This window comes from Hippoglossus hippoglossus, chromosome 5 (genome assembly GCF_009819705.1).
Source record: "Hippoglossus hippoglossus isolate fHipHip1 chromosome 5, fHipHip1.pri, whole genome shotgun sequence".
Taxonomy (NCBI): Eukaryota; Metazoa; Chordata; class Actinopteri; order Pleuronectiformes; family Pleuronectidae; genus Hippoglossus; species Hippoglossus hippoglossus.
The window spans coordinates 13,268,700-13,290,141 of record NC_047155.1 but is presented as its reverse complement, the minus strand read 5'-3'; the positions used below and the strand labels follow the sequence as shown (position 1 = coordinate 13,290,141).

The window sequence follows — 21,442 nt, the reverse complement described above, 5'->3', positions numbered from 1 at the left end:
AAAGAAAAAATCCTGGATCCACCCCCTGATCAGAATCCATTTAATCGGTTCTTACCTGACCCACAACACACTCCTCCATCAAGTTTCATGGTAATCCGTCCAGCTGTTTTTTTGTACAAGTCCATAACTATAATTTACAAACAAACAAACGCAGATTTAAAGAGGTGTAAATTACTTTTAGTATGTAGAAAATCAGAACCAGGGTTTAAGATCAAATGTAAGCAGTGGGCAAGTCTGCAATAGTTCATCAGTCTCAACAGTCTTTGATCAAATTGATATTTAATGCAAGCAATCATATTTCATTGGTTTAGTCTTCTAATGGGTGAAATGTTGGTTGGCCAATGCGGTGCCTTGCTGCATAACATTGCATTGCAGGAAAATGTATCTCGACGAGACCCCTGCATTGATAAATTTGCTCAATTAAAATGAGTTTTTATCATATCTATATGATACCACTTTTATAATATGTAATAATCACCCAGCCAGAGATATTATCCTCATCCAGATGTTGGAAACTAAAGAAAAAGACAAGATAACTAAAGTGTTTGTTTTGTGCACGTAAGCACGTAGGTTTAATTACCATGGGGAGCGGAGAGAGATGGGAGGTTGACATAAGGGAGGAAACAGGAGAATGAGGAGAACTGGTGCAACAGGGAAAACCCCCCCCGCCACACACATCAGAGACAACATCACATTACATCACGCGCTACATTTAGTCACAATTTCTTCCCAGCCCTACATGGTAATGTCAATAACACTTCACTTGTGGTTGTTGATATAAAGCACTCTAGGAAATTCAACAGAGGTTCGCGAGCTGCATCCGAGACAAAAGAAGAGGTTCCAAACCTCATGTAAAATGAACCACTTCAGTGGGGGATAAAACATAAAACACTTAAAAAACAGAGTTAGTAGGTCTCACAGAGAGGAAACAGATTCTAGGCAAAGTAAGAGTTCACAGTTAGTCGCTTCCTTTACTCCCCACCAAGTAAACTTGACTGGGATGCAGCTACTTAAACTACAAAGCAAGAAAATAAATAATATGTCCAACTAAACAATGTGAAGGAGAGGAAACTATATGCTTTCTATCAGTCTTGTTTAACTGTGAACTTTTTGGAACAGTGAATATGAGGGTTTAGAGCCTACGGAGCTTTCTGTGGCCTTCTAAAACTGACAAAGAACACAGTGTCGGAGTTTTCTCTAGTGCTTTTACAGACAACCAAACCTGATCATTTAAACAGTGCCATCCAGGGTCTGTGCCAATGTGCTTGAGTTAGCCTGTTTGAGGTGCAAGTCACCTTCCATTTCTTGCTTGCCGCACCTGCGGAAACATTTAGTGTCAGTGCCTTTCGAGGTCGGACTGAGCTTGTATGTAATTCAGGTATCAGTGCAACAAAAGGCTCAGAGTGAGCACGTCAGAGCTTACCCAGAGACTGGTCCATTTCCTGTTCTTTCATTTGACTGCTGGTCCAACTCTGCAAGCAACTTCAGTATATTCAGTGCAGCCTGTGGAGGTGAAGAATCAGTTAAGTTACTGTAGTGAGCGACTCAGCTGCTGCTCACTAGAGTAGCAACCTGCAAAGAAAACGGTACAATGTCCGTGTAGCAGATGCTCTTCTTTAAAAAGAAGTTGGGGGACAGGAAGCAGTCGATCTGTACCAATTTTTTCTTACCACGTTTGTTTTGGGCCGAACTCAAACAATCAGTTTATAACATTTTCTGGTCATTTCTGAGTGACTGAAAGCACCCCCGCCCGCACTGAGGATGTGTTCTGTTTTTTTGCTGGAACGTTCTTCTCTCCGGGTTAATGGAGCTCACGAATGCTGCCACTCTTCACAACATGAGTTTGTACATAGACATTAGACTGTGGAGAAGCATTAAAGCTGGAACATAACTTGTTCTTCTCAGACTCACCATATCATGACAGGATTCTACATCTTTCCCAATCCCATGACTGATGAGCGGTGGCTGGGATGAGCAGTTAATCAGTGACACAAACTCATTCTTATTGTTTTTGGGGAAATCTTTGTACTCCACCTGTAATAAGACATCATATTTTAGTCTCTTTAAATCAAATGCATGAAGGTCAGTGGCCTTACTGAGTTGAAAGCGGTTGTTTACCTGCAGGTTCTGCACAGAGGCAAGGTAGCCGAGCTGTTCTGAAGGCCTGGTGAGGGGTCCGTGGGGCAGTTGGTTCAGGTTATTTTTGTTCTTTAGGATAGTCTCAGCAGTCAGGGATGCCCCTGCGTAAAGCAGCTCATTGGCAATCATGGCAGTGATTGTGGCTTTGCCTGGGTTGGGCAAAGGTCGATTGACCTGGGATCCTTGGCAGACCCCGACTGCTTGAGCCACCTCGGGTACCATGGGCAGGATTCCTGCAGGCAGCTGCTGGTGGCTCATGTAAGGCAGTCGGAAGTCCTCCTCCTTAGAACCTTCAAAGGGGAAATAATAACCGAATTCAATAAAACAAAGCCATGACTATGAGAGGACATCTCCTTCAACAGATAATAAAACTCACTCAGTGCCACCTCCTCTATGGAGCCAGGTTCAAAGAAGGTCACTTTACGCCCATCACCAGGTTTTTTCACTGGGGTCTAAATATTACAAAACATTGTAAGTACATGTAGGTTTACCATGACTTGCTTGTTAGAGGTCTGGCTGTACCTTCTCGTCAGTTTTAAGTGCCGGTTTGGGGGGCTGAGGCTGAGGCACTTTGTATCCCAAGAGGTCCAGCATTTTCTCTGCTGCGTTCCTCTTTGCCACCTTCTTGCTTGGTCCCAGTCCCTCGGCAGACTGGCCACACACGGAAACCTGTGCCACAGAACACATAGCATACACAGATCAGAAACTGAATGGGAGACAAGTGAGCAGGCAAAGGAAAACAGAGCCATAAGTCTTGCTACGGAAACATTTACTGCTGACTCACCTGCATGACAAACTCTCTGCGCCGCGGTAGACCTCTCTCGGTCACCATGCTGTACTCCGGCTCCTTCTCCTTCTTGGCCTGCTGGATCTGAGCCAGGCGGCTGATGGGATTCATGCCCTGACCATACTCTGGGCTGGTCTGCAGCTGTTGGTGTGACATGTTAATTTAGCGTCTTAAGGTTTGTATTGATTATCCTTTTTCCAACCCATTAGATTCATTACCTTGATAATGGATTTGGTTTTCTTTTTGATGCGTGGAAGCGTCTTTTCCACGCTGGGTATGTGGGGTAGCCTCTTCAACTCCCTCAGCACTGCTGCTGCCGCAAGCTTCTTAGCAATCTTTTTACTCTTTCCCTCACCCTGGCCAGTGAACTCCCCGACTGTAACACACACTAAGAAACTCTTCATGTGTGGAGGGCCTTCTTCCTTTAAAACCTTTAAACACAGGAGTTTCCAATTACTCTCAGAAAAGAGTGCAGAAAAACACAGATCTTCTAAAACTGAACTGGAAAAGATGTGTTGTAATGTTGTATATACACAGTCTGGACAATTAACTAATATTAATTTTTTTCTTCTTCACTGTAATTAAATAAAATAATAGATACTACTACCAGATGTCTTAATTGACTTCTTGTTTCTTGAGCACGTGTTGTTTCAGTATTGGTTCATACACAAAAAGTTCACACAAAGTTCAACCAACATAGCTCTACTGTATGGCTAAATTGTTTTCTTCCTGTTAAAGTTTATCAAGAGAAATGTAGGAATCACCTCAAAGTTGACAGGTAAGTTTCGCTTAAGTGCAATTTCAAAAACTTGACTGATTTCGGATTTGTTGAGATTCTCCTCCTCCGGCTCTCCATTCATCTGTCAACAGCAGAATGCATATTAAAGAGAGAGAAGCAGCATGTCTGAATAGAATCGCACACAGAGGGTTTCTCACACTATCTTATACAGTGTGTGCTTGTGCTTCTTTTCTCACCACTGGCAACTGTTGCAATATTGGCTCCTTCTGCAGCACTTTCATGGCCTTGGCAGCAGCCTCGTGTTTGGCTAGCTGCCGTGTGCGTCCCTTTCCAACAAACTGCTGACCTCCAATGGAGAGCTCCATGTGATATAACATTGGACCCACTGGAGGAAATGGGTAATAGTACCTGGACACACGAGAAAGTAATTTTTTTCCATCTCAAAAAGAGACTCAATGACATTAAAATAGCCAAAATGCCCTCATCTTATTCCCAAGTGAAGGAAACTCACTGTTGCATAGAGCGCTGGTACGGCCCTGGAGCTCGGACGTTGTAGTTGAAGTTTGGCGGTCTCATCCCCGGGTATGGGTCGATGGGTTTATACATAGGCTTTTTACCAAGCTTCATACATAGTGCATTCAACTCCATAGTGTGTGTCATGCCATCTACTACAAGCCCAACACAAACAAAACCAACACACCAAAGATAAAGAATACACATGAGCAAACCCTTTTCTGCAAAACATTGCAATGAGAAAAAGAGAGAGACTGCGACAGAGACAGTGGGAACCGCCCACCTGGGTTCTTGCCTGTGTTGCGGGGGGTCCTCATGGTGGGCTTGGGAAGCGTTGTCTCAGCGAGGGAAGAAGCGGCAGCGGAATGCTGGGCTTTCTTGATGCTGGTCCCCTCCGCCTCCCAGTGTTGATCTCCCAGTGTGAGTCTCACTGAGAAAATCTGACCAAAGCAGGAGACAGAGGCAAATCAATTGTGACTCACTCGCATAAACCTACTGCAAATGAACGGCATAGATGAAATCACATCATAGGCTAGTTCGTTAACGTTACTCTCAACATACCTTGGAGTGAGCTGGTCCTTGCTCACAAAGCAGCTTATACTCAGGTTGGATCTTGTTGAAACGGGCTAACTCATTCACCAAACACATGGGGGTCTTCTCTTTAGGGTTTGCCATGTTAGATACTATAACAACATAAAAAGATCAAAAATAAGTGTCAACACAAGCAGAAAATGAGGATTCTTGTCTTAAAGTCTGAAAACAAATACCCAAAGTCTTCAGAGATATATGAACATTTGACATTAAGCATAACATTTAAAATAATGACTGGAAGACTTTTTGAGAATTTAGGGTAAATAAAAAAAAGAGAAGAAAACTAAAACATGTGGTATTTACCACAAATACTAGGGGCTAAACAAGAGGTGACACATTACAAACTATAGATTGAATGTAAAAAAGGAGAAATACATATTCTTAACAAACCTGTGGTGGTATTGTAGGGGGTGGCAGAGCCTGCAGGGAGGGCGGAGCTCCTAATGGGCTGGCTCGCGTTCTCTGAGGGCAAGGTGCCTGAGGCACAGGGGATGCTGTAACCAGGCTGTGGCTGCCCCAGCTGCAGTGGGGCAGGAGCAGCCGGCATGGGGCTAGAAGGACACTGAAACTGGAGCTGGGACATCCTTGTTGGTGTAGCTTAGTTGGCTGAGGTCAAGATTAGAATTTACCAGTTCAGCAATGGTGAATGCCAAAGTGGGAGGAACTGTTGATTGAGGAGGTGTGGATGTAAGCTCTGCCTGGAAAAATAAAACACAAGATAAAAAATATGGTTATATTCTTTTCTACAAATGGAGGTAAACTACAGTATTTTCAAAGAAAAGGCATAGGAAAAGGATACATGATAGACCTTGGAAATGGTTGCCAACCACAGGCCTGAGACAAAGACAACCCCCTATGAATGATTTCGTTTCCAAGTCACTCAGCTGGAATGTATTTGGATAGTGGGATAAACTAATGCAGAGATGGGGGAGAACAAGCAAAACTCTCCCCAGAAAGGCCTCAGCTGCCTGGATCAGGTTTGACACCAGCACCCTCTCACTGTGAGGCAACAATGATCCTACTGAGCTTCAACAACTTCAACTCCTAACCTTTGAGCTGGTACATTTACATGCACATTTCCATGCAAAGTATGTCATCTGATACTTTGTCTTTGATTCTAGTATAACTACAATGATCCCTTTCTAACTATATGGCAGAATATAGCCTCAATGACCAACATGGAAAAACATTTCAGTTTAGCTCTGGTGTCTGCCCTGATAGCGATTACAGAACCTGTCTTTCCTGAACTTACCTGTCAAATCTGCACATGACAACATTTTTGAGAAAATATTCCATCTGAAGCAATAGATTGTCTCAAGTTTCACATTTATTTACAAGCCATTAGATGAACAGCAGAGCAGAGCAACATGATGAGCATCTTAAAACTGTCCTGTGCAAATGTTTACTTGCTCGGCGTTGAAATCACTAATGAGGGTCTGAATATAATACATACATGCATAGAGAGTAGGCAGTGATTTGTAAAGGATCCAAACAGAGCTCAGCCGGCATGTCAGCATTAAAAGGGCAACTTTATTAGTCACAGCAAACGAGAACAAGGCCAAAATGATCATGAACAACACTGGATGTGATGTGTGAAGCGACACTGACTAGCTGCTGAAACAGTGAGACAACACCCCACTGTTAGCTTGGTCTGCGTGTTCTCCTCTCTCACTTGTGGCTCTGGTTGTCAGAGAGGATGCTGCTGATCCAGAAACCTACAGATGATTTTATTCTCATGTAAGATGCTGGTTTGCGAGGTTTGGACCCCAGTCCGGCTGTTGAGGGCCCTGGGAGCCTCTGGCTACTGTGATTCAACAAATACAACTCGTCTGCACTGATTTTAAAACGTGCATTCTGTAGCTTAATGTTAGCCACACAAACTAGCTTCGTTGTTACAGTATTTACTTTGAAGTTGGATAGCTTCAAAAAGGGATGGACCGGCATGCTAGCTAGCTAGCTTTTGCAAATGTTTTGCAAATGAAGCATTGATCGCTGCAAATATTAACAAAACTTTCTCTTCGTTTAGTTTATGGTGATTCCACCATGTTTGTGCAAAGGTCTATAAAGCAGACATTACTCCCAATGAAAGACAGTAACTGTTTCGTGATGATATCAGGCCACCGGGTGCTTTCCCTGAGGAAAACACTAGCTAACCGGTTGGCTAGCTACAGAGGAGGGGATGGATGACAATGATGGAACAACCTCTGCAGGAAAAAAAACACAGCCTGACATTTAAGACACTGCACAAAGTCTGTCTGCATGAAGCCGGACTCTCAACTCGTCGACTCTAGTACCTGACACTAGTTTATTCACTGAATCAAGTCCACGTATCGTTAAAAACCCATGAGTGTGGAAGCAGCCGGTGAAACTAGCTAGCTGGCTAACCCCGGACAAGTCAGAGCACAAAGTAAAGCTCACCTCGTCGCTCCTTTACTTCAGTTTTTTAAGTTTCTCCATGGGGCACGTTGGTCTACTAACGTGTGCCTTCGTTAGAGGCTGTTTCAAGGCTCAGGCTGTGCTGTTTTGGTATCAAAATGCGGGCGGTGAGGAGATGGACATTGGGGAGACACGGCAAACACTAAAGAGAATGGCCCTGTCTCGATTCTGTCTGCAGGAAGTGACGTCCGCAGACCGGACGTGCTTTCAAAATAAAGCAGGGTTGACGACACGTCAAGAGGTGCCTCGGTTTTCTTATTGTCTTAAGACAGACTGGGTAATACCCTTTTATATAAAGTCTATGGTAATAGCATAGTCTATGGTAATACCATACAGTCTATGGGTAATACAAGCATATTCAAGCACTTAAAGGGATGTTTCAACGAAAAATGGAAATTCTCTACTCACCACTATGCCGATGGCGGGGTGGGTGAAGTGAGTTTCAGGGGTAAACGTTGTTGCAGCCAAATCCAATACATATGGTTTTTTTAAATATATTATATTTATAATAGTTGAAGTTACGGGTGAGGGATTCTTCAAATGTAAAAAAACTGAAAATAAAACTAGAAATGCCTCCATACTGCTCCTGTGGCATCATCCAAGTTACCCCTGATATTTGGGGTAACTTGGGTAAGTGTTGTGTGGGCTCAAAACACTTCACCCACCCCTCAATTGACATAGTGGTGAGTATATAATGAGTGGATTTAAATTTTTGGGTGAACTATCCCTTTAAAGCTACACATGGCACTCAGCCATAGAACACAAACCTTCCCCTTAAATTTAATCAAGCTGCAGCACATTTCACACACTCCTGAACGTGCCTGATTTTTTTCATCACGGTCCATGAATTATTCCTGTGGAAAAACGCCCAATCTCCCAAAGTAAAAGAGTAAGTAAGGACAAAAATCTAGGATCCGCTACACAATTTGATGGATTCTTCACTGACCAATGCCACATCCTTCCAACAGGTTTTGTAGAAATCTGTGTAGTTGTTTTTGTGTAATCTTGCTTACAAACCAACAAATGTACATGACGTAACAAACAGCATAAACAGGGTATTCAGAATTTTATTTTAGAAGTATCAGTGAGCCAAAAAAACCCTGGTTTTACAACACAAATCGTCTAAATGGTGTAAAAAAAAAAATAATGACACACAAATCACTATCAAGCTCATTATGTTAACTAATAAATATAAAACTGATCATGATTCACTATAAAATATTGCTTCTGTGGTCTATAATCCTTCCTAAACTCTGCTGTAGCTTGAAGATAAGAGCAGTGGGAGAGCTGGTTATAGTGGTTTGAGCGTGTCCTACAGATTACAGGTTGTATGCCTGACAGATGTTCAGAGAGTCTCTCAGCATCAAGTCACGCAGGCGCCACAGTGCATCCGCCATGGTGGTGTGGGCTCCCTTGCTCTTCAACCAGTGAGCTGGCAGCCTGCTCTCCTGCTCTTTGGTCAGGTGAGCATCTCGCCTTTGAGCTGTTGTGGACACAAAGGATACTGCATTAGAATACACAAATAAACAGTAGGTTTTTGCAAAAAGTGGTTAAAATTGGAGTCAAATGCTTATGCTTATTAAGACAGCAAGATAGCAAAGATGGAATATCCCTCTGGTACCCACACACATAGAAAGAGCAGATCATTTGGTGCTTAAGTTGTAATATTTTCCTCAGTGATAAAGTAAAGCTGATTGTTTGTAAAAAAGTAGATTTCTTAAATCTCAAAAATGGAGAGTAAATATGCAGCTGAACAGTCTCTGATTATTGTATCTAATAGTGGATTTAAGCAAGTGTTAGGTCTAGAGTATTGATTGGTCCTGTAATTCAGTGCCCTGTTGCTTATTGGTGAAATGTTCTGCTTTGAGACTACTCTCAATTTAGCCAAGTCCAACTAGTTGCCATTGAAATACGGACAAAACTTCCAAGAAACCCAAAATATCAAGAAGCACCACTTTCACCACCTGATTAACATAATTTTTAAGTTTCATGTAAAAAGTCCAAATGATTTTAAGATCTTCTCCTGAAATGATAAGATTACAGACAAACGGACAGAGACCCATCCATCACTATACCTCCCTGCATTTTATGTTGTGGATAATATTGAAATGCTTTTCTGACGTATATTTATATATTAACAGACTATCACTTATTGTTCTTCATTTATATGTGAACAATAATCACATTACCTGTAACAGGAAACATTCTACATCAACATACACGACTTGACTGAAAGAAAAAACAGCTCTTAAAAGTATGAATTTAACATTTAAAAAAGAAATGCATTCAAATCTTTATGCAGAAGCATCATCTTTATGTGGAATCTTTATTTATGAAGAAAAACATCAATATAAAACATACAATCTAATGTGTCCACATGTTTCAAATCAAGTTTCTGTTCTATCGATATTCTGTTCACACACATACCAAGACAAACACCCCTCACACAGGAGGCAGTGAGAGAAAACCCAAGACCACTTAAGGAACCCCACCTTTCAGTGTTTGGTCCCACTTGCTGACAGTGGCAGACTCTGAGTTCAGGCCCTCGATGTACTTCAGGTAGGCCTCTGAGTGGAGCACCCTCTGGGTCTTTGGTGGTGGAGCCACAAACATGGGGGTGGTGGGCTGCAGGTGTGAGGGCTGGCCTAACTGGCCCTGCCCTGGATATGGAGGAGGAGCGAGTTGTCCTGGGCTGAACATCCCAGGCTAAAATCAAACAATGAAAAGATACTTATTGGGATGTGGAACAACAAAGTGGAATATTGAATTATGTGATAATTATATGATAAATTATGTAGGGAACACCATTTTCATTTGAATTCAAAAACAATCCATTTGGTCTATTATTTCGGGACTGGGCCTCACCTGTTGCATAAAGGTTCCTGATCCCGGACTTCCTGCCATGCCATTCATACCAGCTCCCATCATACCTGTTTAATGACAATATTAATTCTCTCTGCATTCAGCACCTGGGGAAAACTCACACTGGTTTCTCTTAAGATCTACAACAATTATTTGTACAGTAGAAATGTTTCTGAATACCGGTTGAATGTTAGTTTGAATATCAGTTGTATGTTAGTTGTTTGGTCTCAGTTTTAACATGCATTACACTGTATCTGTGAATGTGTGTATGTATCCTGTATATTATTGTGGTGGGATATGTGCACACTGAGAGAGGATGTTGAAGACCAGAGAGCTTTGCCTCTGCTCGCTGAGTGAATTCGGCTGTGCAGCCTCTGCACCAGGTAAACCCCTCCAGCAGGAGAGACACGACTGGATGTGACTGACTGAGCAGGTGTGGCTAGGACAGTGGCCCTTACCCTGATGAGGCATGCCAGGGTACCCAGGAATACCTTGCTGGAGATGGTGAAGAGGCAGGTGGGGCCCCCCTGCAGGGTGAGGTGACATTGTTGCCACACTCAACAAGCCCTCATGGGGGCCCTGCATGGGCATGTAAGGTGGGCCGTAAGCTCCCATCAAGCCTTGGGGGAAGAGGGCGGAGGAGAGGACAACATATCCATGCATAAGTGACATGCAGCTGACTCTAACATAACATGCACTACTACTGCGTTCCCTTTCACACATGCACCTTGAGCCATTCATGCTCACTTATTTTACTTTCTCAAAATGTGCAACTACAACTCTAGGGGGAGCAGAAGCAGCAATATCTCAGTGTAAAACTTAAATAATAATAAATTCTAATCACTGTAAATGTTATATTTGATATGATTCAATCAGTTAGGTATACTGAGAACTTAAGAGTGACCCCAGGTTGTATAGCTTTACTTTAAGCTTCCTGACACTGAAATCTGCAGTATAATTGAATTTGTGCATGATAAAAACCACCAGATTGAACATAGCCAGTGATGTCAGAGGTTCAGTGTGTGAAAGGGGCAGACAAATACAAATGGGTCTGAGAAATGTTAGCGAGTAAAATGAGCATGAAAGTTGAGTTTGTTTGGTTTTCCAAGTGATTCATGGTTAAATAACAATCATGCAGTCAATGTCATGCAGTCTCACAGATGAAGCTGGTAAAATAGAACGATGAAATGTAAAACAATATGAAACAGCAGCAAAAGAAGAAAAAATGTAGCTTTGTAAATGTAGTTTTTAGGTCAATATTCCATCCACGTTAAATGGTTAGAAAATTAGAGGATTAAATAGTCCAGCCTTATTCCTCTGCTGCCTTGTTGCCAAACACTCGTGCTGTCTCTGAGAGGGGTTACCTGACACAGGTGTCATGGTCTGGTTTATCATTCCCATAGTGCTGGGCGAAGGCACCACCCCCATCAGTGCCCCTACTGGGGTACCTGCTCTAGGGGATGCTTGCTTCTGGGGTGGTCTGTCGCGCTCTTGGTTCTCCACTATTTTCGCCGCACGTTCTGCAAAAAAAAAAAAATAAATAAAGATTTGAAGTTTTGACTAATGCTCACAGTAAAAAGGTCTCTCACAACGTATCAGCTCTCACTCTCACCTTCATACTCGGCTTTCTTGGTAGTTTCGAGGTTCCTCCACTCGGTGCCCACGAGTCGACTCAACTCCCCAAAGGAGAAGTCAGGGTGTCGAGCTTTGATGACTGCTCGCATTTCACTACTGAACAGGATATAGCCACTCATGTTGATCTTTCTCTTGGCCCCTTCCTTTTTCGATAAGCCCTTTACTTTGGGAGTGGACTTCATGAAAAAACAAACAAACATGCAAATTAAAAAATCAAACTGGTTATGTGTGTGTGTGTTTGTGTATGTTTTAGTAGCAGGGGGTTTAAGCCTTTGGACATAAGATTTGGGCTTTTTGAGATGTCAGGGTACCTGAGAAGGTGTGTATGGCTGTGTGTCCATTTCGCTTGCATGTGGCGTTGGTATCTGAGGCATAGAAGGTGTTACTGGAGCCTCCTCATCATCCATATCTTCAATATCATCATCTCCGTCCTCAATGTCGGCCAGTTTAAGCTCAAGCTCCTCTATCTTCTTAGTCAAAAAGGGTGAGGCTTCCTTCTGAGGCACCATCAGTTTTCTGTGCAAGACAGAAGAGACGCTTAGGCTTTGAGGAAATTTGAAAAAATGTAACAAATTAAGCCTTCTGGTTCCCTGACTAACCTGAAATAGTAGATCTCGTCCTCCACCACCTTGGCAGAATATGAGAAGCGTTTGAGACCCTTGAACTTTTTCATCTGCTTCTCAGTCTCAATGTAGCGGCTCTCGCACAGCAGGACGTCGTCCTCTGAAACCTCGGTGGATCTGCATGACAGGAAGTCCTTGAAAGGGGAAACCATACATTTGCCTGGAGAGCAGAGAGGAAGGACAGAACATGTTTATTAATGAAACTGATGATGAACGTCAACATTCAAATTCGTGTTAGGAAGTTATCAAGGCAGTACCTATGACACAGGTCATGAGCAGAGTCTCCTCCAGTTGGCTCAGAAAAACTTCTCTCTTGTAGAACATCTTCGTGGGCTCGTGCTCGGTTTCCTCTGGATGAATGAAGATCGGTCCAAAGAAGTAAGTAGTTCCATTCTGCACCCACAGCTTCTCTATCCTGCAGTCAAGGGAATCATATTTCCATTCATTGATATCTCCATAATAATTATATAGCACCAATGACTTATTAGACCTCAGGAGGCCTTTTTACACCAGAGAGAAAAATATATTTTCACTCACCTGGCAACCCGGGGCTTTGACAGACCGTGAGACTTGATGTAAACACAGTCTCCCACTTTAAACCACATGTTGTTGTAGCGCAACTGTTCATAGTGCTGACCACCGGGCTCAGCTGCATTCATCTCCACAGGGACATCCTCCCTCTCCTTTTTGAATAAACACACAGAGGACCCAGGTGGGTGTTTATATTGTGACAAATAAACTTAAATACTAGGTTAGAGTTGGGTTGATTTTCAGTTTTGCCTGTCTGGTCTGATGTAGGAGCTTTAACCAGTTAATTCCATGCAAATTGGCTGAACTGATACTTGTCACGATGAACGTGATGCGCAACCTAAACCCAAATTGTATCTTGTATTGCATTAGCAGTAAGCAATATGACAACATGGTATATAACATTATATTTGTTTGAAAACAGACTAACTAACTGGTGACCGGCAACATAAAATAGATCATAGATCATTACCGCCACCAAGTGGACTGGAGTCACTACACTCTCCTGCTATGTCTAAATATTTGTACTTTCATACCTAGTTTTTGCCTTTTTGTATGTTTAAGTGCAGTGGCACTGACAAGTATGGCCACATGACGTGCAGTAGAGGCCTGGGTGGTGCACGCAAAATGGTCAAAATTAAACAATGAGAAATGAACACTCATACCCCAATGAGTGCCACTTAGGGGTAAAATCTGGTTTACCAGTGCGGTTCAGTGTTTAGCTTAATATAACAGACTTTGAAAAGGGGTTTGAAAATATTTGAGCCTGTTCGACACTTCCTGCAAATCATTACTCCACTGTTAGACCAAGATCCAGAAACTGATCTACAATTAACTAATCCAACTGAACCAACTGACGCTGTGCAGCTAGGACACAATACACTCTGGATTGTTTTATACCTCAACTCCAGCCTCATCCTTTACACTAGTAGCACATATTTAATTATTATTAATTGGACAGCTATTAATTATTTAACAGTTAATTATGAGAAGCTCAGTGAGACCAAAAAAAAAAATCATAATTTACAACAAATTACTCTCATCAAAGACATCAAAACTTGGGCAACATAAATTGGCCATGTTCAATATAGCATCCCCTTACCTTCTCCACAAAACCGCCACTCTCTGCATATGAGACTGTTAGCTTGTCCTGGTTAGGCTTGGCGAACATGGAGGCTACACGGACAACGGGCATAGGCACGTCTCGTGAGACCAACTTCACAGAGCTCGTAGGCATGGCCCATATCTTGATCTTCTTGAAGGACTTGTTCCTGGCAGCATAGCGGGATTCACAGACATACACATCCTCGGGCCTGTAGCCCTCTGGCTGCATTTTGAAATAATCCTACAGGCACCAGAAAAAAGGTAATGAATAGGTTAGGACAATTCTGCAAAGTAAAAACAATTCTGCAAAGTAAAAACTTTTCTTTATGTGGTTATGTTTCTGTAGAGGGTCTTACCTTCACACACAGGACCACACAATTGCCCGAGACTTTGCTGAGTGACACTTTGTTGTAGTAGTCGCTCTTGAAGGTCTCTTTTTCCAGAAACTTGCGTGTGGCCAGGTGGAAGGTTTCAGTGGGCCTGTAGAACCAGCAACCATACAGCCACTTCTCACCTTCAAACACAAATACATGCAAATATTCAGTACAGGAAAATTAAGAATTTACCATTTTAATGGATAAATTGCAATCATCAATAATCATTATTTAGAATACACAACAAACCTCTATCTAAAAGCTGTTTAAAACCATTTCTTATAAGAATTAAACTCAAAAAACAGTCGAGTACGGTACCTGCTTCATTCTCCCACAGACGTTCAATACAGACGATGTGTGGCTTCAGGTTCGGTTTCGACTGCTCCACATACACAAAGTCCCCTACGTGGTAGGTGAGGTTTTCAAAGGTGCATTCCTTAGTGTACACACGCTCTGTCTCGGACTCCGACTGCCATGGTTCTCCATGCCGGTCTCCAGCTTTCTCACCATCTTTTAAGGTAGAAATGTATAATCATTAGAAATGGATACCACATCAACATTTTTAAACCTGTTCATTATAAAAACAGTTCACACACCTTTATTATTCTCCTCGTCCTCTTCTTCTTTCTTTTGCTTGTCTTCCTCAAACTCTTTGGGAATTTTGTCCCTCTTTTCCTGCTCCACGTCACTGTGCAGGTGTTTTGACGTGTAGTTGAGCGCAGTGGACAGGAGAATCTCTCCATTCTTGCATAGCTCATCCCGGATTTTAATGAAAAACTGTTGCAGCTCCACTGAATCTTCAAATATCTCAGAGTCAGTCCTGCAAAAGTACAAAGGTGAAAGGTTTTTCTATTTTGATGTGAACAAAATCTTGTTGTAACCCTAACAAAAGCATAAATATTTGCTTACAGAGAACCAGAAAACAAAAACAGAGCCAATATTTTTACTGAGACAGCCTCAGACTACTTAACATAGAAATCATGTCTTTTTTAAATAAATGTGCATACCTGTGAAGTCTGCGTGCCTTCTCCAGCACCTCAAACATGTGTTCCTGGAAAACATCCAGTCTCCTGTAGCGGCCTCGGTCCACGTTCATCCTTATGACATCAAAGTTAAGTGGTGGCTTCTCAGGAGAGGCTGGATCCACAGCAGGAATCTCAGCCAGCGAGTCGCTGTAGCATCTGCTCTCTTCATCCTGGTGGCCCAGCACTGACACAAACAGGTTCCTGATCAGCTCTCTCACCAGAAGTCCCACAGCCGGAAGCCCAGAGTCCTCGCCTCCCTCCTGCTGCTTACGTGTCTCCAGCAGCACCCGGTGCAACAGCAGAGCGTCCCGGTAGATCAGAGACTCTGGCTCATTGTATATGCAGGCGTTGTTGAACATGAGAACAAAGTCCTCAACCAGGGCTTCAACATCCTGGAAACGGCCAGCCGCCATATGACTTCGCAGGCGCTCCATGTCGATGGGCCTCTTGATGGTAGCATAGTAGTCAGGCAACTCGGCACGAGATGGCAGACGGAGGAAGATCGTGCTCAGACGCCGACCTCGGCGATCAGTGAAGTTTCGCACAGCATCATAGAGCTCATTCAACCTCTGCTGGAGGGGTGTGAGGTATTTGGACTTCTTTGGAGAAACACCACTCTTTCCTAAAAAAAAAAAAATACAGCCAGGTTATGTATTGCAAAAAAATAGTGTTACTAACAAATACATGAAAGCACTCAATAGAGCACAGACCACTGCAAGGACTAATAATCTCTCAGCTAGCCTTTTCACAGTTGCCATTGTACACGGTGAATGGGAAAAAAATGAATGTGTGAGGGGGAGACAAATCACGACATCACCAAACAAAGGATTTCTCTGCTGCTGTGATCCTGAATGTGCCCTGCAAATATTTTGTGTTTAACAGGTAAAGATACTGAAGACTCTGTGTTGGCAGATCTTTTATGTTACTATGAGAAGTGTAAAATATTTGGTTCATTATGAAACTGTGGGAGGACAAATTGGGACTCTGACAGGCCAACATCTGTCTCTGTAATTAATGAGAAACTAGATAGAAAAATGAAATCCTTTGCAAAAAGATAAATTGGCGTCTTCCACATGGAGAATTTAATTGTTTTAAATCTCTTCTAGTAAATTGTATACCGTAATGAAAATGTGGTACATTTTAGAAGATTATCAGCAACAATGTAAAGTTAAACAAGCTGCAATTTCACTTGATATCATCAAACTTACTTAGTTTCAGTTTTGGAGATCCCATGTCCTCTTCTTCAGTGGAAGGTCCTAACTCCTTGCGCTTGTCTTTCAGTATCTTCTCCAGAATGTCAGCATCATTATACACCTATGTAATCCAAACACTGGGTGTTACAAGAATGTATTTTATGGTAAAATTGTGCATACAATATTGTCAGAACTCAATAAAACTAGTTCAAACCGTCTACCTGAGATCCCTCTTCATTGTAATGCCTGGCGTTACGGAACATCAACCTCATGTCATCCATCAGAGCTTCTTCTGTGGTGTAGCGCTCAATGCGGACGTTGTGTTCAATGGTTTTCATGTCCATAGGTTCGAGGATGACGTTATAGTAGTCAGGGTAGTCCTTTTTGGAGGGTTTAACCATAAAAAGGTCACTCAGACGCCGACTGGTGCCTGACTCCTTGGCATCGAAAACTGCAGTGTAAAGGGATTTCATTCTGTTCTTCTTGACATTTTTCTTGTGGCTTGAAAAAAAAAAAATCAAAAATATAATACAGATAAGCATGAATGAAAATACAGAAGAACAGAATACAAGAATAACACAATAAGGGTGATGTATTGTATTATTTTGTTAAGAAACAGACTAGAGAAGCTTCTGTGGTTTGAGAGAGAGCAATAGATCATTTTAGAAAATTTAAAACTGCTGTACCTTTTCCTCTTGACACTCCCGGCATCAGATGACAAAATGCTGTCTCCATCTTCATCATCTCTCCTTAAAAGCTCCCTCCTCTTGGCCTGTCCAGAGAGCAAGAGACAGATGCATATAGTATCACAACAGACACTCATCTTTGTACACAAGATATGGGAAGATCTTTACTGGTCTGTTTCAAATTATGTGGATTGAAAATATCTTCCAGCACAACCTGACAGAAAATAACTGAAGAATCATTACCTGCATGATCTGCTGGAGCCTGAAGGCTCGTTTGTAAATGCTTGAGTTAGGCATGTTGTAGCGCTTTGCATTCTCAAACATCAGATTGAGGTCAGTGTCCATCTGCTCCACACTTTCATACTCCCCATTCTTCATCTTTGCCCTTAAAAACAAAACAAAATTCACTTAAATTAAATTGAAAATTGATCAATTTCAGAACTTTTAAGCAACGATTTTAAACCAAAGGTGTTTCTACACTGCTGACTTGTATATATTGAATGAGAGTTCCTTACCTGATCTGCTGCAGAGCGACGGGCTGTTTGATCTGCTGATAATAATCGGGATATTCCCTGCGAGATGGCAAGTGCTGGAAGGGTTCAGAGAAGACCTGGCCCTGGTTGTTCCTGGCGCCCCGCACAGCTTCATACAGCTGGAAGATCGGGTTACTCATCTCCATACTAGAACTCTGACTCTCAGCCTCCGACTCTCCCTCATCATAACACACAGAGCCTGCAAACATGCATGTAGTAAGCTGTTACACAAACACAAGTTCAACGTATTCATCTTAAAGCAACAATACTTACCAGAGAGAACAGGGTCGTCCTCACTCTCTGAACCATAGTGAAGAGCGACGCTGACACCAGAAAGTCGATCACCCTGGCCAGACCTGCGATTTCTGAATAGTAACGGTTATGACACAAGGATTACATCATTTAAGATGTTGAAAGAATCCATTTTGTATCAGGGAGTGATTTGCGCTAAAAAAAATAATTGTACACTAAATACTATTATTGTTTAATACCTGATGCGAAGACTCGATTTAGTGGGTTCAGCATGTTCAAGTTCGGTCTTCCGCTGGATGAACACCTTCTTTATGGTGTTCGCATCCTGTACAGTAAGATAACCATTGTTATTATTTGAGGGTATGTTAAATCTTATTGAAAAGGGAAAAGTAATCAAAAAGACGAGTTTACCTTAAAAACCTGAGATCCTGGTTCATTGTACATTTTGGCATTTTTGGCCATCAGGTCAATGTCCTTGGCCATCGCATTGACACCTTTATAGTATCCAATCTAGGCGAATGAAATAAGTTGGTGCTAGTTAGAATAAAATATGTTGTGCTGACAATAGTTCATTTTCAGTTTGTGAGTCAGAGGACTACCTGTATTCTTTGAGCGATTGCTCTCAAATCTATTGGCTCCTTGATAACAGCATAGTAGTCTGGGTAATGCTAGAAAAGACAGATAAATACAAACTGATGAGAAAAAGATGGGGGAAAAAAATTGTTTACACTATTAAATTGTCGTAGATTAGAGTAAAACTCGAATGGGTTGCTTTAGCATGAATGAGGCCTTATTAATCGATCATAAACTTGCATGTATTGTTGTTCGAGATGCAAAATAAATGTTAAAAACATATCAGTTTCATGGGCATCATCTTAACCCAAAGACTCTTCAAGGACTTACCACTTTGGAAGGCAGTTTCTGGAACAGTTCACTGACCAGACGCCCTGAGGGATCAGCATGTGACACTATAGCCTCCAAGAGTTGCTCCAACACCTCCTTCAAACTACCAGTTGAGGTCTGAAAGGTGATAATTATGCATGAATTAGGTTTCATGTAGCACAGCAGCCCTTGTTTTTCTATACAATAAACTCAAGTCACCACAAAATGCAGATTAAAAGCATTTTCATCTACAAATACATGGGTTGTTCACATTTCACTCATTGAAAAGAGACTGACATTTTTCATTGTTTAATATGCTACACAATTAAGTTCTAGCAAGTACATTTAGTGACGATCTTATAGACAGACAAAGTAACTTAACACTACATGTAATTAGTACTATCACTTGCCTCGTCCTCTGTTGACATTCCTGGATTATCCATCATGTCGTCAGCATCTTCATCATCATCATCTCCATCTCCAGGCTGCACAAACTCACTCCTTGTTTGGAGATAAACCTGCCACAGCTTAGAGGCAGCTTGATACTCCTCACTGTCCCTCTGAGGGGTTGAACATGAAAAAAAAAAAAAATGAATACATCAAGACTGTCAGTTGAGGGGCATTACACAAATTAGAAACATAATCTAATTCCCTTGTAAATATTATACAAGACTATTTTAATTAATTATTTATGAATTAACGGAAAATATTTATTTATTACAGGACTAGTTATACTTTAATATAGTAAAATACAGGGAGAATAAACATTAAAAACAAGATTTTAACAAGAATCAGTTTTTAAATTGATATTTTCAAACAGGGTACTTTGGGTAAAATACATGAATAAATGATTCATGATCAAAGTACTCTCTTTGCGATACCATACCTTGTAGAATGATTTGGCATTGTTGAACATGAGCTGGAAATCCGCAGTCAGCTGCTCCACATCGTTATAATCTTCTGACTTGAGTTTATACTGAATTTTTGTCATATCAATTGGCTGAGACACAACCTCATAATAATCAGGCAGATTCCTGAAAAGGTACAAGAGAGGACACACATCACCACAGGCTGCGTTTCATGACAACACACAGTCAGATTCTCAGATCTCTGTTTGAAATACAGTAATACGTGTGTAATAGTGTGTTTTCACGAGTGCAGGATTTATCTTGGCCCGTTTTTAATGCTATAATAATACCTTCTCTTTGGAACCCTCAGGAAAACGTCACAAAGTTGCCTTCCATGCTCATCCTTGTGGTCCCTGACAGCGTTGAACAACTCGTGGCAAACAGCGATCTGAGGGGGCAGAGGATGCACAGGAAGAGATAAGACTCCACATCAATTCGTTTAACGGTCGATAACGCAAATCCAACGCTGACTGCAAATAAAACCAATACAATAAATATGAGTGTATTCACCATATCTACAGGAGGGACATTGGAGATCCTTCTTCGCTTCCTGCCACTTCCAGGAGTAGAGGAGGTATCGTCGAGGTCTCCCCCTCCGCTGACACTGCTGGAGGGTGAAGTGGCCCTTCTCCTCTTCGAGCTCGCCGACATCGCTAATCAACAAGCTAGCCCGCTAGCTGCAAAAATACAACACAAACGGGGTTTATCTCGGTGTGGATTCTGACCCGGGTTAGACCTGGTTGATTAAAATGGTTAAAGGGAGCATTGGCCGCTCATCTGTTCATCCTCAACTAGAGTAGTAGTGTGAAGTGAAGCGTTAGCATTAGCATGAATGTATGAAACAAAGCAAAGAGCCGAGCAGCAGTTAGCATATTATCGTAGCTGCCGTCGCTTTCCTACAAACACAGCGAAGCGACATATTATAAAGTTACCTAATAAAACACACACGCTCTGGGGTGAATGGATACAGAAACGGAGTATGAAAAATCTTACCCAAAACGCAGCAAAGTTTGTCTTAGATCCCTGAGCTAAAATGTGTGACGGCTAGCTGGCTAGCTGCTGTTGTTTGAAAACTCCTGCCCGGAAGAGAAGTGCAAGCGCCACATCGTACAGCGCTGCCCTCTAGGGCTTAGGAGAAGGACTGCATCAAAGAGAATACGCTTCCTGTGAAAACATCTTCTACAAATAGACAATTATATATCTTTAACGTAATAAAAATATATATTAGAGAGAAGTAGTTCCTAGTTTTTAATGTAATGTAAGTCTGTAACTGAGGCATAATTCTGGCCTATTAAACCATGTGACACTGTAGGGGAAGGTAGTTTATTACATAACACACTTTAACAACACGGTAATTTGAAGTGATTTGCTTTAAAAAGGCATTATTATTATCGTGATTATGATTATGATTACGATTACGATTACGATTACGATTACGATTATGATTATGATTATGATTATGATTATGATTATTAAAATAGCCAAAATTATATATCGTGTTGTTATTATTTATCATTGTTAATGTTTTATTAAGTGCTTCTGAGTCATGATGAGCTGAGAAAGACCAAAATTGTTAGTCATGATTAAAAATGATTGATGATTAATTATCAAAAACATAGCCAAAGTGTTCAC

The 21,442-nt window shown here is 41.7% G+C and overlaps 2 protein-coding genes across 7 annotated transcripts; both read right to left on the bottom strand.

The window, feature by feature from the left end:
• Positions 1 to 544: 544 nt before the first annotated feature.
• stau1 (staufen double-stranded RNA binding protein 1) lies at positions 545 to 7,391 on the bottom strand. Of its 4 annotated transcripts, none has more exons than XM_034586343.1 (15): positions 7,188 to 7,386; positions 5,160 to 5,467; positions 4,740 to 4,861; positions 4,462 to 4,618; positions 4,177 to 4,333; positions 3,902 to 4,073; positions 3,691 to 3,786; positions 3,145 to 3,357; positions 2,920 to 3,067; positions 2,662 to 2,804; positions 2,516 to 2,591; positions 2,119 to 2,429; positions 1,912 to 2,034; positions 1,424 to 1,503; positions 545 to 1,318 (listed from the first exon to the last, which is right to left on the bottom strand). In XM_034586343.1, exons 2-15 carry the CDS (start codon positions 5,350 to 5,352, stop codon positions 1,231 to 1,233), a joined length of 2,079 nt encoding a protein of 692 aa, XP_034442234.1. In that variant the 5' UTR covers positions 5,353 to 5,467; positions 7,188 to 7,386; the 3' UTR covers positions 545 to 1,230. The 4 variants fall into 4 exon arrangements, with proteins under 4 accessions (XP_034442234.1, XP_034442233.1, XP_034442235.1 ...); XM_034586342.1 differs by having other exon boundaries at positions 2,662 to 2,808; positions 2,924 to 3,067; XM_034586344.1 differs by having other exon boundaries at positions 2,662 to 2,808; positions 2,924 to 3,067; positions 5,160 to 5,463.
• Positions 7,392 to 8,254: 863 nt separating this feature from the next.
• Positions 8,255 to 20,933, bottom strand: pbrm1l (polybromo 1, like). Of its 3 annotated transcripts, none has more exons than XM_034586299.1 (30): positions 20,804 to 20,933; positions 20,321 to 20,487; positions 20,101 to 20,198; positions 19,789 to 19,936; positions 19,313 to 19,462; positions 18,924 to 19,040; positions 18,620 to 18,688; positions 18,432 to 18,530; positions 18,260 to 18,345; positions 18,042 to 18,133; positions 17,751 to 17,967; positions 17,479 to 17,620; positions 17,236 to 17,321; positions 16,771 to 17,050; positions 16,565 to 16,670; positions 15,339 to 15,978; positions 14,928 to 15,151; positions 14,650 to 14,841; positions 14,314 to 14,471; positions 13,956 to 14,198; positions 12,863 to 13,008; positions 12,583 to 12,740; positions 12,302 to 12,485; positions 12,014 to 12,218; positions 11,680 to 11,878; positions 11,432 to 11,587; positions 10,526 to 10,687; positions 10,071 to 10,135; positions 9,698 to 9,911; positions 8,255 to 8,688 (listed from the first exon to the last, which is right to left on the bottom strand). In XM_034586299.1, the coding sequence occupies exons 2-30, from the start codon at positions 20,459 to 20,461 to the stop codon at positions 8,525 to 8,527; spliced, it is 4,941 nt and encodes a 1,646-aa protein (XP_034442190.1). In that variant the 5' UTR covers positions 20,462 to 20,487; positions 20,804 to 20,933; the 3' UTR covers positions 8,255 to 8,524. The 3 variants fall into 3 exon arrangements, with proteins under 3 accessions (XP_034442190.1, XP_034442191.1, XP_034442192.1); XM_034586300.1 differs by having other exon boundaries at positions 11,516 to 11,587; positions 20,804 to 20,914; XM_034586301.1 differs by lacking the exon at positions 10,526 to 10,687 and having other exon boundaries at positions 11,516 to 11,587; positions 20,804 to 20,914.
• Between the last annotated feature and the right edge of the window lie 509 nt (positions 20,934 to 21,442).